Source organism: Saccostrea cucullata, unplaced genomic scaffold (assembly GCF_032062105.1).
Source record: "Saccostrea cucullata isolate Sc308-1 unplaced genomic scaffold, CSIRO_AGI_Scuc_v1 ctg159, whole genome shotgun sequence".
Taxonomy (NCBI): Eukaryota; Metazoa; Mollusca; class Bivalvia; order Ostreida; family Ostreidae; genus Saccostrea; species Saccostrea cuccullata.
The window spans coordinates 452,094-470,286 of NW_026936852.1; the positions used below are offsets into that span (position 1 = coordinate 452,094).

The 18,193-nt window shown below is 32.9% G+C and overlaps 1 protein-coding gene across 1 annotated transcript; it reads left to right on the forward strand.

Annotated features, from left to right (window-relative positions):
• Window positions 1–9,798: 9,798 nt before the first annotated feature.
• Window positions 9,799–13,571, forward strand: LOC134246725 (A disintegrin and metalloproteinase with thrombospondin motifs 9-like). Its single transcript, XM_062729081.1, has 5 exons — window positions 9,799–9,918; window positions 10,082–10,356; window positions 10,623–10,817; window positions 12,769–12,922; window positions 13,441–13,571. The coding sequence occupies exons 1-5, from the start codon at window positions 9,900–9,902 to the stop codon at window positions 13,476–13,478; spliced, it is 681 nt and encodes a 226-aa protein (XP_062585065.1). The 5' UTR covers window positions 9,799–9,899; the 3' UTR covers window positions 13,479–13,571.
• Window positions 13,572–18,193: the final 4,622 nt, after the last annotated feature.

Here is an 18,193-nt window from a genome sequence, read left to right on the forward strand (position 1 = left end):
GTTTCTGAACTAAACCGCACATGTCACAACTTTTATCTTCCTTTGAAAAATGATTAAATAAGCCAGCATTTAAATTACTAGCATTATTTCTCAACTGACAATGCAATATGTTCATTTTACGACTTCCATAATTGTAATATTTCTTAGGTTTTATGCAGTATATATTCTTTATGGCAGTCTTGAATGATGTAAGTGAAGAAAGGTTTCGGATATTAAATGGTAAATCATTCCAAAGTCTTATAGTTGAAGGGAGGAAACTTTTCATAAATGAAGTTGTTTTGGCTTGTGTTAAAATATTTAAACTATGATGAGGCGTTATTCAGTATTGGTCATATACGGCGAAATTTCCGTGTCCGATGTTACATCAATTATTGTACGCGCAACTACAAGCTATGAAAAAAAGCACTTACAATTCTCTGAATTAAATGAAATTTAGGGGACACAATAGTATATATGCATTCTTTAAGATATTATTGAGAATTTAACATCATTTTATCAATTTCATGAATTTTGACTGGATCTACAGTGCGTAAGTAAAATGTCTAACAGTAAAAAATCGTTTCGTTACATTAACATTAGCCGTAATGGCGATGTGTACCAGACATAAATTCCAAACAAATATTAATTTTGGTGAATAATCTTTTAGTACATATATTTCTAAGATTAATTGAATTGATGAATTTTATATTACTTTTCCAATGTAAATATTAGGAAAGCTTTCTTAACGAGGCTAGGGGGTGGCAGCCATTTTTAGACTATTTCAATCTCCTTTAAAAGGAGAGCTCCATATAGAGATATACAAAATGATAAAATTTTAAAACTAAAATATATGAATTTTTTCTTTGCCAAATGATAGTTGACAGCTAAATATACCATATCTAAAAAAATAAGTTAAATATTGTGGTTAATTTAAGATTAAATTTTTGACCCGCCAGCCTCCTTAAGTGTAGCCATTTTGTTATGGACGCACGAGTCACTGTATTGTTACTTAATATGCCTCAGTAACATATCAAAAATATATAAATTAATGTAAGATATATACCAATCATTACTGTAGCTTGAAAGAACATTTAATACACTATTAACTAATTACATAATTTTTACAGTAATGGTCTACACGAAATAAATGCAAGCATCAATAAAAGTGTAGCCATTTTGTCACAAGTACGAAAAACGTCATTTTACACACTGCGTACATATGACGTTGGGAGCGTCAAATTATTATCGCCGTTGCTTTTTTTCATGCAGGTCCGTAGTACCAGCTCACAGGTACTTGTGGACATGCAGGAACCCCCTCCCCCCCCCCCTCCCCTGATATTCAACCCCGGAGCTTGTTGGACATTTTTTCACAAATTACATTTATTACACTTAATCATCATGTGAACATGTACCATAGGAAAAAATTATGAAAACCCCAAAGTGATATCGTTCCACGGAAAAATATCCTACTGCATTATAAGACATCCCCCCTCCCTTCTTTCACCAAAAACAGTAAAAAGCTTTTAGAATTTTCGTGATAAACCAGATTTTCAATAATGGTGAAACGTCTCCATCCCTCCTTTTTTCACCCCCTCAATATACTAAATTGATACTTGAGCTTGAAGATGATTTTTATTCGTGTTCCACAGTATTCAAGACTAGTCTGAACAGCAGCCTACTACATGTACTTAAGCTGACAAAAGCAAGAAAATTTCAATTTAATATAAGACAGATAAGAATAGATAGCGATTACCTATTATAAAAAAAACCAATTCATATCACAATGACACATCAGCACACATAATCAAAAAATCTAGTTGTGTACTCAGCATATAATTTTTTATTCAAAATGACACCAGTTCCATTGAAACGTAGGAAGTATAAAAATTTTAACTCTCGTTTTTTTTCTTTATACACCCAAAGCACATGCAGACCAATATAGAAATAAAAGACTTGTACTGACTTAACTGAAAAAAAATTGAAGGAGGTTGAAAGGGAATACTATTTATGTATTTTCTCTTTGTAAGACAGACAAGTGAGAAAAATAAAGAGAGGAATAAAGGACATTCACTGAGTGTCTTTGTCATTTCAGTAATTAAAATTTTACAATTTATTAATAAGATTTATTTATAAACATCTAAATATTTCAAAAAGAAGGTTCAAACATTGAAAATTATGTGCCCTTTTATAATTTTTTTTATTTAAAAAAAAATTAAATTCATTTAAAGATCTAAAATATGCATGTATATGGTTCAAAACATTATAACAACGTTATGACTTTTTAACGTTATTTTGACGTAACGTCAATGTGTACCAACACCGTGCGCAACGACAATTTAATTATTTGTGATGTACAATAAAATATTAATTCGAGAACTTGAACTCATGCATGTAAGCGATGTAGATCATATCAGAGGCATTTTAAAAAAATCATAGACAGCTGCCTCCAACTCGTAAATGTGCCATAATCCTTGTCATTTACAAAAATATTTTGTTAAAAAGCATTCAGATAGACACAAGTTTTCTGAAGATGATAATAAAAGAATGCTTGAATTTCTGATTGACAATATCCAGAGACAAGGTCTTCCAAAAATCTGTAGGAATTCCCAAGGGTACCGATTGCACCATGTTATTAGCGGATCTTTTCATATCTAATTGAGCAGATTTTATTTTTTTTAAAAAAAGCAATGTGTTCATATGAGAAGACAAAAGCACACACTTGCTTTGACATTAAATTCAGAAAAAGATTGATTATACTTTTGTCCCCAACTCTCTACATTATGAACATAAAACAATACAAAATAGGAGCAGAGCAAACACGAACCCCCAAAACATCAGAGGTGGGATCAGGTCCCATGGAGGAGTGAGCATCCCCTGTCGTCCGGTGACATCCGCCTTGTGCTCCTTGTCATGATCGAGAAATAACAGCAAAATCCGTAGTCAATTCAGTGTATAAATAATGGACTAACAATTAGTATGAAAAACATCAGTCAGCATTTGACTCAATCATGAATGATAAATTGTAATTGCTGACAAGGTCATTGCATCGACCATAGAACTTACGAAATGATGACTTTAAACGAGACTGCTGAAATTCTTGTTTAAAGTCATCACGTTTATCATAGAGCTTGGTTGTTAGATTGCCATTAACGTCTTTTTCAAATGAAATATCTAAATATGTAACAGATGTGTCAGACTCTGTAGTATCTTTTATCTGAAGCTCATCAGGATATATCGTATCGACATAAGAATGGAAATTGCCATTGTTATTTCCTCGGAATTTTTAAGTATCCACATTTGATTTACACCAGTTCTTGAATATATTGTTTCACAGTACTCTTGAAGTTTCTCCTTCACTACTGTTACTATTCTTTGCAGCTAACTGTAAAGTTTCACATTTCGTCACGATCTTTTTCGTCAGATGCATCCAGCGTAAACAATTCACGTGATTGGTCAACTCAAATTATCAACATTGATACGGAAATAGTCTGTTGCACGAGCAACCAATCAGGGATAAGAAGAAAGTTCCAGTCGTAAAGCTTGCGGTTAGGAGGCGTGTACAATTTACCTTGAGTGCAGCTGTCAACTAGATGGTGACGTCACGTGAAACTTTACAGTCAGCTGCAAACAATAGTAATATCTTAGTGAGGAGTAAAGAAAGAGGCTTGGTTGAACATTTACTGGAACCTGCTATACTTTAATCAAGTTTTCATATTTATCTAGATCCATTTAATTATAAAAAAAAAAACACGTCGTACTTTTATCAAGATGTGTTCTTGCCATCAGTTATAGGACAAAATATGTGACAGAATAAATAAAATACTGGTATTCAATTGTTTAGTGAAAACTCTTAATTAAAGGGGAAATTAATTATCGAATGCTATTGATATCAAACATCCATATTAATGCATATATGCTCTCCTTTCTCTATAATATTTACATTATTTAAACATTTAAATTAAAAGAAATCTAAAAAAAAGACCAGTAATTTGAAACACGATTAATTGGACTGTCTTAAAAGTAAACCCAAATAACGAGAACTGTAGATATTTTTAAAATAATTTTAATTAATGTGAAATATCATTAATTTGAACACGAGAAAATTAACAATGAATATTGAATGCTATTTTTGAAATACATCGTTCACTTTGTCATTTTTTATTTGAATCAGAGGCAAAAGACTTCATCAAGAGCGAGTCACAGTCAAACCATCCGTGTGGAAACATTTCTACTCTTTTATTTTACAAACGGGGAATTACGAAAAGGTTTGTTTGATTTTTTAAATTCATAAAACAAAAAGAAGGTACAATTCGTAGTAAAAAAAATGTGTTAACGCTTCAGATGGAAAAGAAAGTATCCATATTTCGTACCAATCATTATTTATACTTGCTTAAAGATTGGCAGATGGCGTATCTAAATCTACCCCGTTCTGTCTGTTTTGGTAATGATTATAATTGTCGATTGACTGTTAAACATGTAATACACAACAGATAGACAAAAAAGTAATGAAGCTCAAATATACGTCCGTTTAAACAATACGAAGCGGGAGCAGAATAAACAGGGTCCCCCAAAACATAAGAGATGGGATCAGGTGTCGAATAAGAAATGCGTACCTCAGAGAATTGTAACAGGTTTATTTAAAAGTGTAAGAAATATTAACGACAGTTGAAAACTACAGTAATTGCTTAACATGAACTTTGCTTTCTTTTTTTTTTTTTTACTTTTTCAAAATAAACAAAATATTTGGACGTGAACTTAGTTTTGACAAGCGAGAATTTTCCTAAAACTTATTCTGTCAGTTTTTATGAAGTATTGACTGTGCAAAAAATAATTTAAATTGATTCTGATATTGTAAAAATGTTTGCTTCTTTGGAAAGTGATTAATCAATATTCAACGTTTCGATGCTTGCCATAGCATAAGTGACTGCAGTCTTATATGATCATATTTAATTTAAAATTTATTGGAATATAACCGAAATTATATCTGTTTTGAGACAAAAAATTAAAAAAAAAAAAAAAAAAAAAAAAACAAACCTATACTGGATATTTTCTTTTAAAACAAGTACAAATTTACTAGTAATTTTGGCTAGAGAAAAGGGTTTAATTCTAGAATCTTTCACATACCTGATCATGACAAGAAGTGCGCAACAGAGCGATGGATAGGGAATGCTTGATTCTCTATGGCACCTGATCCCACCCATGATGTTTTTAGAAGACCGAGTTTGCTCTGCTCCCAAATTCTATTATTCCAATGGACATTTTAGCTTGATTATTGCTTGTTATCTCCATATTTCATATACTCGTACTAAACACTTACATACCATTTCATAGGAAATCTTTTACAGGACATGGAAAAATGGTTCATAAAATTACTGTTAGCCTTGGCTTCACTAGAAATTGTGGTCATTACTAGAGGCATTAAGATGGGTACTTTTACAGGTAACTATGTAGAATTAATGAATTAAATTTCGTTTTAGCTATGCATTAAAAATATCAAAATCATATCATAACAAGATGTGTTAGTGAAGCACTGATGTCCCAGTATGGCAGCTTGTGGCAAGGATTGAAATATCTCAAATGCAAGTTAAACTCCAAGGTCAAGGTCAATAGGTCACAATTGTTGGTATCCCAAGGAAGGTCTTTTCACAAGAAATACTCCTGTAAAATATCAAAACCCTGGTACCAACGGTTAAAAATTATGATCAATTTTAATTTTTTTTGTAGTGGATCAACCTCAAAGGTCAAGGCCAAAATTGTTGGTATCCCAAGGTTGATCTTGTTACAAGGAATGTACCTGTGAAATATGAAAGCCCTTGTACTAACGGTTCAAAAGTTATAATTAAGGTTAACATTTTATAAAGTGGGCTAAACTCTAAGGACAAGGTCAAAAAGTCAAATACATTGTATTTTAGTACCCAATGAAACGTTTTGTCACAGTGAAACAATTGTAAAAAATGAACACCCTAGCACCAGTTATTCGAATGTTATGGCTATAATTAAAGTTCGGAAATTTTCTGTAAAAGTGGGTCAAACTCCAAGGTCAAGGTCAGGGGGTCAAATCTGTTTGGTACCAAAAAAGGGTCTTGTGAAATGAGGCTCCACACAACTAAAAGTTAAGGACTAGGTTCAAGTTTTGCGCACAAACAGACAAAAAGACAGAGAGTCAGATGGACGGACAGGGCAAAATCTATATACATGTACCCCGAATCTTCGATTACGGGGGCATAAAAATACTTTTATACGTTACATGTATTTTGACGCTTAAGGTCAGATGACACGTTCCTATAAAATGCTTGGATATGTATTTTATCTTTTGGTGTTATATCAAAACTATCAATAATTGTCATTTTATTGTAATTTGTAAATTGTTACCAATACTTTTTTATGCCCCGTAATCAAAGATTCGGGACTATACAGTTTTTGTCCCGTCCATCCGTCTGTCTGTTTGTATAGCTGCTCATCTGTTTGTCCAAAAAAAACTTTTGATTGGGTAAAGCTATAGCTTTCATATTTCACATGTGCATCCCGTGTGACAAGGCCTTTCTTTGGGTACCAACATATATGACCTCTTGACCTTTACCTTGGAGCTTGAGCCACTTTTACAAGAATTTGTCAAACCTAGGCACAACTTTTGAATAAAGGATGCCAGGACTTTTATACTTCATTGTGATAAGAACTTTTCATATATACATATATTTGACCATGTGACCTTGAACTTTGAGTTTAACCCACTAAAAAATCTGCATGGACATACCTTTTGAACATTTAGTCCTAAGGCTGTCATATTTTACAGATTCCTTGTGACAAGGTCTTCATTTGGATTCCAAAAGTTTTGTCCTTCTGACCTTGAAGTTCGAATTACTTTCGAAAAAGGTTATCCATGGCCGTAACTTTTAAAAAATAGTGTCAAATAGTGCCAGAGGTCTCACATTTTACAGATATATTCATAGAGATAAGTCAATTTTTTTTTGGGGGGGGGGTTATCATTAACAATTTCCCAAGATAAATTTAAATCCAGGCTTTTCGACATCATTGACAGCTGCTTTTTTTTTTTTTTTTTAATAAAAACGGAACTCATAAATTTACTTACCTTATCTTGACATAAAAAAGATGTTTCAGTTTCTGATTGACAATATCTATGTTTTTTTTTTGGAGACAAGGTCTTCCAACAATCTATCAGAATTCCCATGGGTACCAATTGCGCCCTGTTATTAGCAAACCTATTTTAATATTCACATGAAGCAGAATTTGTGCAAAATCTGATGGGTGAAAAGAAGAAAACATTTGCCGTGGCCTTCAACTTGACATTTAGATATATCGACAACGTATTGTCAATTAACAATGGCAATTTTCATTCTTATGTCGATACAATATACCCTGGTGAGCTTGAGATAAAAGATACCACAGAGTCTGACACATCTGTTTCATATTTGGCTATTTTACTTGCATGAAAAAGACGTTAATAGTATATAACAACCAAGCTCTATGATAAACGTGATGACTTTAACTTTTCTATCGTCAACTTCTCTTACTTATGCAGCAATATACCTTCATTGCCTGCATATGGAGTTTATATATCTCAGTTGATTCGATACGCAAGAGCAATTCTAAAAGGAAGTAAATTATTGTCAAATAAGTTGATGAAACAAGGATATCAACAGTTTCGTTTAAAATCATGATTTCGTATGTTCCATGGTCGATACAATGACCTTGTCAGCAAATACAATTTTTCATTGCATTTTCCCGTTATTTCCCGATCATGACAAGGAGCACACAGCGGATGTGACCGCTCGGCAGGGGATACGCGCTCCTCCATGGAACCTGATCCCACCTCCAATATTTTGGAGGTCTGTGTTTGCTCTGCTCCTATTTTGTATTGTTTATGGACTTTCAATCTTGAATACAGTTAGTTATCTCCATATGTTTCACTCTATCTCTTGACCTTAATTTGCGATAATTTATTTTGAGAAACTTGAACCTTCGCCAAAAGCTGTCATACGGGGGGCATCTGTGTTTCAAAAACACATTAAAAAAACTACAAAAATTGAAATGAGCAAATCAAAATAATATTAATCTTTATAAACAAAAATTTAATAATAGTACTTGTATATTGTTGTGTTCAGCAACTGCTCTACCTTGTCTTCATTAAAAAATATAAAATATTAACATTTGTAAATGGGAAGCTACTCTGCTAAGTCTGCTTCAACATTTTCTAGACGTTATGAAGTTAAAATGTAACTTCTCAAAAAACTTCAAGGATCTTTTAGAAAATTAAAAAACCTTTTATTAGAAAAAAGTTACAAACATTAATACTCATGACTTTTCCACACAAAACTTCATACAGTCTCGGAAGTTATAATTTATTTTTTTGAGTAAAAATCACTCTACTTCTACACACATTGGTATTAATAGGATGCTGGAGGTCCTCCTTGACAACTACTATGTTGTCCTTGGAAACCAGGGTTTCCAAAAATCTGTTGATTTAATTGTGTTCCTTTTAGCGACTTTTTAATGCTTATATTAAACAGAATCTAATCTATATCTTTTAAACTTCTGCGTGAGAGGTATACGACCTCAATTCAACATTCAGCCATACTGACGAAGGTGTACTTTGGTATATACATGTACTAGCATTTCCATGAATAGTTCAGGTATATAGTTTACGGATAAAAACTGTTCTTTATCTTCACATAATGATTGATTCATTGTATGTTGTTTAACGTCCCTCTCGAGAATTTTTCACTCATTTGGAGACGCCTCTTCACATAATGAATATTGTCCTTTGTTTCCATATATATGTGGAGATAAAGAACAGTATTCAACCTCAAAAGTTCTTTAAAGAATACAAATTTGGGGTAGAGCAAACACGGACCTCCAAAACATCAGAGATGGGATCAGATGCCATGGAGGGGTGAGCATCACCTGCCGGTCGATCATACCCGCCGTTTGCCCCTTGTCATGATTGGGGAATAACAAGAAAATCCGTTGACAATTTAGTGTGTAAGCAATCGCCTAACAATGAGTATGAAAATGTCAGTCAGCATTTGACTTAATGATAAATTGTATTTGCTGACAAGGTCATTGTATCGACCTTAAAACTGAAAATGATGACTTAAAACGAGACTGCTGGTAGTCTTGTTTCAGCTACTTGTTTTTCAATAACGTACCCCGTTTTAGAAATTGTACATACGTAGGGCATACTCTTGCGCATCGAGTCAGCTGAAAAATATCAACACCGTTTGCAGATGATGAAGATATTCTGCTGCATAAGTAAGGAAGTTGACGATTGAAAAGTTTTAATCATGCCATTTCTCATAAATCTCAGTTGTAAGATTACCATTAACGCCTTTTGTAAGTAAAAATATCCAAATGTGAAACAGATTTGTCAGTCTCTGTGGTGTCTTTTATTTTGCGCTCATCGGGATATGCATGTATCGTATTGACATAAGATTGGAAGTGATCGTAATTAATTTGTGAGATGTAAAATAAAATTAGAGGTAAATATCGAACTTTCGAGAGGAATGTCAAACAACAATTTTATTTGATAAATCATCTACATATAAACAAAGGGGTGTACATTAAGGATCCCTCAAATAACATTTTGATGAGACATTCCTCTTTTATGAGATTATTATAAAAAAAACTAGATCTGTTAATAAACAATTACATCGTTAAAGATTTCTCCTTGTATGGCAGATTCTTCTACACGATGGGCCTACATGACGAAGATGAATATAAACACCACAACAACGGAGACTACTGCTCAGATCTGGACCGGGTCCCTGACAATGTGTTTACACGCATGCCTAGGAAGGACTTCCTGTATCGGGGTTATCTTCTCCAGTAATTCTTATGAATGTCTGCTCCAGAGAAGATCTTCCCTTAACATAACACAGATTGCTGCAGACTCCGAGTTTTATATGATGGAATCTGAGAGAAGTATGGCAAAATACGTGTACTCCGAAAAATTGCAAAACAAGCTGCCTGAAAATGATTTTTTTAATAACAAAACACTGATTTGGGGCAAGGATTTCTTTCTAGTAGACAAGTAGTAATGAAATTTTGTTGTTGAAATCTGTATGGAAAAAATGTTTTAATGTAGATCCAGCCAGCTGTTCGGAGATAAAAGAATGCTGGCCTTCCTCTTATGATGGAGAATACTGGTTATATCCAAAAAGATTTGGCAGAAAATCCCCAGTGAAGGTCTATTGTCATAACATGTCTTCACCAGAAACAGCGGAGGAATATGTGACTCTACAAAGACAGAACTACTTTATCGGCCATGATGCATCCCATCTGATTTCCTTCGCGCGTTGTACTAGGAATTCTCTTCCTATAATGAGAACCGAGTTTTCAAAAGTCCGAATAAATATTGAGGTACTGACTTTATTTACAGCGATATCATCCTACTTACGAATTATTTTGTATTTTTTAGAATTTCATGATCACATCTGTTTCTCTCCCTCTCTCTATTTATCTCTGTCTCTCTCTGTCTCTCTCTCTCTCTCTCTCTCTCTCTCTCTCTCTGTGAGGGTGTGAGTGAGAGGGTTTGTGTGGGTGGATGTGTTCTTATGTTTGTTCTGAATTTTTGGTTAACATTTTATTGCTGAAGAAAATGAGCTTATTATAAAGTTTATATTCAGTCGATGAGCGTTGTGCAGGAAGATTTCACTTTTGCAATGACAACTGGAAACAGTAGCAAAGTTGAGAATGTACCATTCGGTACAAGCAGCGATTGTACTGCTGAAACTTGGTGGGAGAAACGCTGGGGGCCTTGCCAGCTGGAAGGAACATTTCTTATTGATTTACAAGACACGGGACTATCTATTGTCAAATCGGTAATATGTTATCCAACAAAATAATAAAAACGTAATTTGAAAGATATTTGTGCTCTAATGTTAATGTTTATTAAGAGAAATTCCATAGTAAATCAAATATATTTCAAAACTTTCAATATAAATCCGCTAATCAAAATGAAGTATCAAATGAATTTATGAGTATGTAGCAAATGATATTTATGAAAACTAAATATAACCTTTTTAAGATTAAAGGCACTTGTGTCAGTTCTATGATTACATGTTGTAATTGTTAAAATTGAAATATTTATCTAAGCATCAACTCCTGGCTTTCAAATCGCTCACAGAAAAAACTATTGTATGCTTAAAGAGACCAATAAAACCTAATGAAAATAACGTTTTCTTATTATGTTTTATCATGTTATCAAGAAGTAATTAATATCTTAACAATTTTATTTTTATCATTTGCAAATAATTTTTATCTGTAAAACAATGTAAATACAACTGTATGCGTCATCTTTGCATAATTTGACAGTGTACAAAAATCCAGTTACAATTTTCTGGCGTCTCCGTATGAGTGAAAAATTATTGAGAGGGACGTTAAACTACAGTCGTTTGGCCAGTTCCGGATTTTGGCCAGTTCCGAATAATTAGTAATTTAAGGACTGATAATTAATAAATTCAACGGTGTAAAAATAAATTGATTTCTATGGTAGGAAGGCTTATTCATGAGTGTTTGAATTACGTGAAGTTTTGATTTTTTGCCCTCAGTTTGGTTTCGTTATCGTACTTGAAACAGTCGACATACTTTTACAATGCAACAAATCTGAATCACCGCGATGCGTAAGTCTGCAGAAAAACCTCTGTAGATGCATAAATTTTTCACATAAAACAACGTTCTAGGTATCAAAAGTAAGTTTGATATGTACTCTAACATATACTAAAAACTTGTCAAAAATAAATATTTAGAACACTGGAAGATATCGAAATATTTTCGTGCTCTTATTTTACCAGTTCCGAATACCCATTTTAAACACTATTATAAATTCACTCTTCGATGTTTTCTTCATTGTAAACGTGACTTATTCTACCCCTGCTTGAAAAACAGGAAGAAGCGGTATATAGTAATGGGTTGTTTGTCCATCCATCCGTCCGTCCGTCCGTCTGATATGCTCTGGGGTATCCATTTCTTGTCTACCACTGAATGAAATTTAATGAGGCTTCAAAGAGTTTAATGAGTCTTTCACAGAATCTTTGTTGAACAGTGCCAAAGTGCACCTATTCTATTTTTGGATCTGGTACATAATTTGGACTCCCTGAGAAAAACATAGATACTGCCATTCTTTGTGATATTGAAAGGTATATACATCCATCTCTTGTCCGCAATTCCTCCTATACCACTGAATAAGATTTAATGATTCTTTCACATATTCTTTATTGCATTGTGACATTGTGACCTATTATTTTACACATTTATTTTGTCTCAAATAAAACATGGACTTTGTTCAATAATCATAAAGGAGGCGTGGGGTATGTTAAAAACAGTGCCCACAGTACATCTACAACCTTTGGAAATACAAATAATTTATTGGTAAGCAATTAATTTAACTTTTCTTAGGCATGCCAATGGATAACGTCTGGGACGTATATTTTTAAATTTAGGGTTGAATTGAATAAGAATCTCTAGGGTATCCGGAATCGGCTTATTCGTAACTGGTAAAATGGACACCTATGGTTTGCGAAATAAATATTTTTGAGGGAAGGCTGAACTTTTATGAAACAATATTTAATTCCACAAGTCATCGAACTACCTTGACAAAACACTTAGATTTTGAAATAAAATATATTTGTAGCACCGTCGAATCGGTTTCTTATTCGGAACTGGCCAAGTAACTGTATATACAATTAATCAATCAACAATTATCTGATTTCAGATGTTTAGTTAAATACATGTATTTTTGATTAAGATCAAGCTTACATATCTTTCGTGAAGGTCGGATGGGTCAACGGTAGTGCAGATTGGTTCAGTGAAATTCGACAATTCAGTCGATCCGCCGACTCCACAACAGTAAGCTGCCTCGTGATTGGTTGGTGTGGGAACTGTTTACCAAATGATACCATTATACTTGAACCTCTTACCGGAGCAGGTATAACATATATTTTGTTCATCGGTTTCTACAATATTTTTTATCCTTTCGGATTACCAATGATATTTTTTTAAACTTTGGAGTTTGAAGTTTTTATCTCACGAGTCACTCAAATAGTTTTTTTAAAAAAAATATTTCCCACTTGGAATACAGAATTTTAACAAGGTTATAATTTTTTTTGTTATAACACAACTCTATTTTTTGGAAGGTCACCTGGTAAAACTAAAAAACTTTATACAGACTAAGTTTTGTTGAATTGTGTCAATGCCAGAATTTTTCCAAAGGAGATTGGAATTTGGGAAAATTCTGTACGTATTGGTAAAATTTTAGTTTCAATAGGTAAAAAGTTTCAAAATGCATTTTATTTTCCCTAAATCAATACCAGTCATAGTGAGTATTTACTGAACCCTCCCCCCTTTTTTCAAAAATAAATCTTTCTAATTTTTTTTTCATTTTGACGCTGACCCAAAACTGAATACCATTTAGTTTAATATCATTCATTTTTACATCTTTTACAGAAACAACTGGAACAGCGCAGACAGTGATTTGTGACTGAATGGTGAACATTAGATGACTTTAGTAATGTGTTCACAAAATTTATATGCTAAACTATCCAAATCACATATCAAATTAAAAATATTCCGAATTTACCGACACACTTGTCAAGTGCATAAAATTATACTTAATAAAGTTAAATATCACAGATACGGTAACATCAGAATGTATATGTGCGCTGCTAATGCATGATTATATTTTTAGCTTTACTGGTCATAGACCAGAAGAGCTTATGCGACCTTACGTCTGTCCGTCTGTCTGTCTGTCTGTCAGTTTGTCTAGCTGTCCGTCTGTCTGTAAACAATTTTCAAAATGCGACTCCTCCTACAGTTTTGGTCTGATTTCAATATAACTTGACACCTGTGTATCAATTTTTGATTTCGATGAACGGTGTTGCCGTGGTTACTAAAAATAGAAATTTCTTGGAAAAACTTTCAAAATGCTACTCCTACAGATTTGGTCTGATTTCAATATAACTTGGCACACAAGTAGACAATACTAAGGTACATAATTCTTTGATCAGTTTTTTTTTAGTTCGGTGAACGGTGTTACTGTGGTTACTAAAAATAGAAATTTCTGTAAAATTCTTTCAAAATGCTACTTCTCTTACAGTTTTGGTCTGTTTTCAATATACTGTAGAAGTACTTTTTCCGCGTGGTATTGATTTACGCTATGTACGCGGACACAAATTTTCCGCGGAAATTTGTCCAAGCGTACTTAATATAAATGTAAGGCATATGGGACAGTCTGAGAAATCCGCGTAATATTCTACCCGCGGATTAAACAGAAATTGAGATTCCGCGGAATTATGACCCCGTGGAAAAAAGTACGTCTACAGTAACTTGGCACACAAGTAGACTACACTAAGATACATAATTCTGTAAACCAGTTTTTGATTTCGACGAACGGTGTTGCCGTGGTTACTAAAAATAGAAATTTCTGTAAAATTCTTTCAAAATGCTGCATCTCCTACATGTTTATTCTGATTTCAGTATAACTTGGCACACAAGTAGACTACACCAAGATACATAATTCTGTGTATCGTTTGATTTCGATGAATGGTGTTAGCATTGTTACTAAAAATAGAAATTCCTTTGAAATTCTTTCAAAATGCTACTCCTCCTACAGTTTTGGTCTGATTTCAATATAACTTGGCACACAAGTAGCCTACACTAAGGTACATAATTCTGTGTATCAGTTTTTTTTTATTTCGACGAACGGTGTTGCCGTGGTTACTAAAAATAGAAATTTCTTTGAAATTCTTTCAAAATGCAACTCGTCCTACAGTTTTGGTCTGATTTCAATATAACGTAGCACACAAGTAGACTACACTAAGATACACAATTCTGCATATCGGTTTTTGACTTGGATGAGCATTATTGTCTTGGTTACTAAAAATAGAAATTCCTGATAAATACTCTCAAAATGCTAATCCAAATACCGTTTAAATTTCATTATAATATAATGTGGCATGCAAGTAGACTACACTAAAACATTAAGAGACCTAATCAAGGATCATTTTTCTATTTATTGCTGCTGTAAAGTTTCAATTCCCAACCGCTGAAGTACTTTTCTCTTCCTTTGCTATAAGTACAAGCCAGTTGAGCTTCTGGATATTGTTTATATTGCTATCCCAAGAGCAGGGAAGGACACTTTATATTTTTTCTAAGGGAATGTTCCTTATAGGAAGATACTGTAAAACAATTTCTATTATTTAGACCTACTTTAACTCGCGAAAATCCATTTTCTTGCAGAACATCTCCTCAATCGAAAAAAAGCAATTGTCGCAGATTGATTTCAGAGAGACAAATCGCGAATAAGAATAGACGCCAATAAAAGTTGCTTTACAGTTATACCCTTGCCCTTTCATATTGTACTGTATTTTGAATCTCCCATTGTAATGTATGAGGGTCATTCAAAAAATACGTAGACAATGTTCCTCATCGTCAAATTATTATTACAAAATTATAGATAACACATTTTCGTAAATAAAAACATTTATTTTGTCGAAATGTGAAGTTTCATTCCATTTGATTTGATTAAACAGAACTCATGTTAGCCGATTTTGAAGCAACGTGTTTTTTTTTAACCGCGGAACACGGTTAACCAACATAAAATCCAAAACAACATCGTTAAAGTTTCTCAAAATTACTCTACTTTTTAATTTCATACACGGTTTGTAGCGTTTTCTCCATTCATAATAACGTATCCATAACACTTGATACCTAGTTTGCTAACAATTGCGCAAATATCTTGAACTAGAATGTCAGTGTTTTCAAATTCTTTACTGCGTAACTCTATTAGTTCCGCAACAGTGAAGCGCACATCACATTTAATGAACAGATTTTAAACGATAACCTGTTTCTTTGCATACAATCCATCGTCCGATTCAAACTCGCTACCACTCAAAAATTGTATTTTCCATTTTATACAAATACACGGCTTATTTTTCATGCATTTTCTGGTTTATACAGGATTTGTAAAGTTTGTTAAAGTTTCCCGAATGCAAAGCAAAATTTTATTGCTACTCTTTGCTCCATGACGTCCTCCATCGTCATGTTTTTGCCTTTTTTAATCAATATATATGTACTTTAGAAACTGATATCTTTTAAACGGAGCGATATATTACATTACCGAATATCATCGTAAGTCATACAGCAAGACTAGATTTAAACATATCAATTTTATTTCGTTTCAGATTCATTTATTAGAGGTATGGCTATAGAAACTATAAAGTGAAAATGAGTAAATTACTCAATTTTGACGTTGCTCAGTGACCCCATTTTGCTGTTCTAAATCTTTATTTATTTTTAAAAATATGAAGATATATTCAATTTTTTTTCATTCAAATTGTTCGAACAAGATCTGACAAGATCATTGTAGCGACCATAGAACTTCTGAAATGATGACTTTAAAACTGTACTGCTGATATTCTTGTTTTATCAACTTGTTTGTCAATAATTTACCTCGTTTTAGAAATTGTACATGCGTATCGAATCAACTGAGAGATATGATTCCCGTATGCAGGTGTTGAAAGTTTATTGCTGCATAAGTAAGGGAAGTTGACGATTGAAACGTTAAGGTCAAAACGTTTATCATAAAGCTTGGTTGTTAGATTACCATTAACGTCTTTTGAATTCAAGTAAAATACATGTATATAAATATCGAGTTGAAGGCCACAGCAAGTGTTTTCTTCTTTTCACGTACACGATTTTGGTCAATTTTAAATACAGTATCAATTTCAGAGTACTTTTGATATAATGTGCTTTATTATTTAAATATTTACAAATTTTAAACACTTTAATGAACAAGATAATTTGTAAAAAAAAAAAATAATAAAGTGTAACCCATCTAACTGAATAAATGGTGAACAAAGGTTGTGTGAAAAATATTTCTCTTTATTTCATCATTTTAGAGAAGATAGATTTCTGTTTTTTTCTTTCTTTGTCTTTTCATAGTAAATGAAGGATAGGCACTTCCATGTCCCAGTGATTTTTTCACAATGTACTATGAAAAACATTGGGTTTGTGGATACTTGATTTTTATGGTTTGAGAATGTTAAGTATTAATGCATATCACAGAGTCATAAATTCTTTCCATACCTCTAAAATGACGGAAATTATAAAATACCCACAAAATCAGTGATTTTACAGTATTAATTAGCTACAAGGGCAGTTTCAGTTATGATTTTTAATGTTAATTTCATAGGTTATTGACATAATGGTCACATTATAAACTGGACAAATCTCAAGCGAGCTTTATCTCCATTTCATTTGACAATCTTTCGCCGCAGGGCAATTGGATATCTCTCGGACTGAATAAATTTTCTAATTATCCCCCTTATATAAATTAAGTCATTCGTTATTGAAGTATCTCTTCTGCTTAAATTTACTATTGTTATAGATCTGTTGATGGACTAACCAATATCTCTTTTGACTGAGGCTGGACTTAGGAAGATTGTGGCAAGTGCAAGTTACATAGATAAGAACTAATTAAATGAGTATAGTATTTCTCATTCTGTCTAAAAATAAAAACCTCGGGGAGATTAAATGTTCAGCCAAGTGAGTATTTAAAGTTTCAATTTAATAAGATTTTTGTACAGCATTAAAACCAAATTAACAAAAACACACATTCTTAAATTTATTTTGATCATTAAGTGTTTATTTTTTCTCGGTGTTTATACGTGTATAATGTAATCCCTCATTTTTTCTTTCTTATTTGCAAAATTATTTGATATAATCTGAATTCCATATAGAGAAGTTCATTCGCTTCCATTTTTTACCTGTTTGCGAGTTAAGAACCAATGCTCTGTCTTAAATAGTTTAACAAATGCAGGGGCGGATCCAGCAATTTTTGAAAGGGGGGGGGGGTTCCAGGGTTGTGTCCCTCTAACCCCCTCCCCCCTTACACACTCTCAGGCAGATTCACACACACACACACACACACACATGTATGGAAAAATATAAGATTGTGGAAAATAATATCTTTTTTCTACGTCCTTTTTTCTTTGAAAAGGTACCCCCAGTCCGTCTAAAAAATCAATACATTTAAAAGCTACTGAAGCCTTATAATTGAATGGATTTGCAGCATTTCCGAAGAGTAGAATGAATTTTCTTAAAGAATTTAAAAATCCTTTTTGGGATGGGTATAAAACAATTAATGAATTAAATTTTAGTTTCTTCATAAGATTTAGTAAAAAAAAAAAGGCACCTTCTT

Coding starts and splice junctions, on each gene's coding strand:
- LOC134246725 (XM_062729081.1), top strand. Junction 10,357..10,622: donor AAGTCCGAATAAATATTGAG/GTACTGACTTTA, acceptor GTTTATATTCAG/TCGATGAGCGTTGTGCAGGA. Junction 10,818..12,768: donor GACTATCTATTGTCAAATCG/GTAATATGTTAT, acceptor TCTTTCGTGAAG/GTCGGATGGGTCAACGGTAG.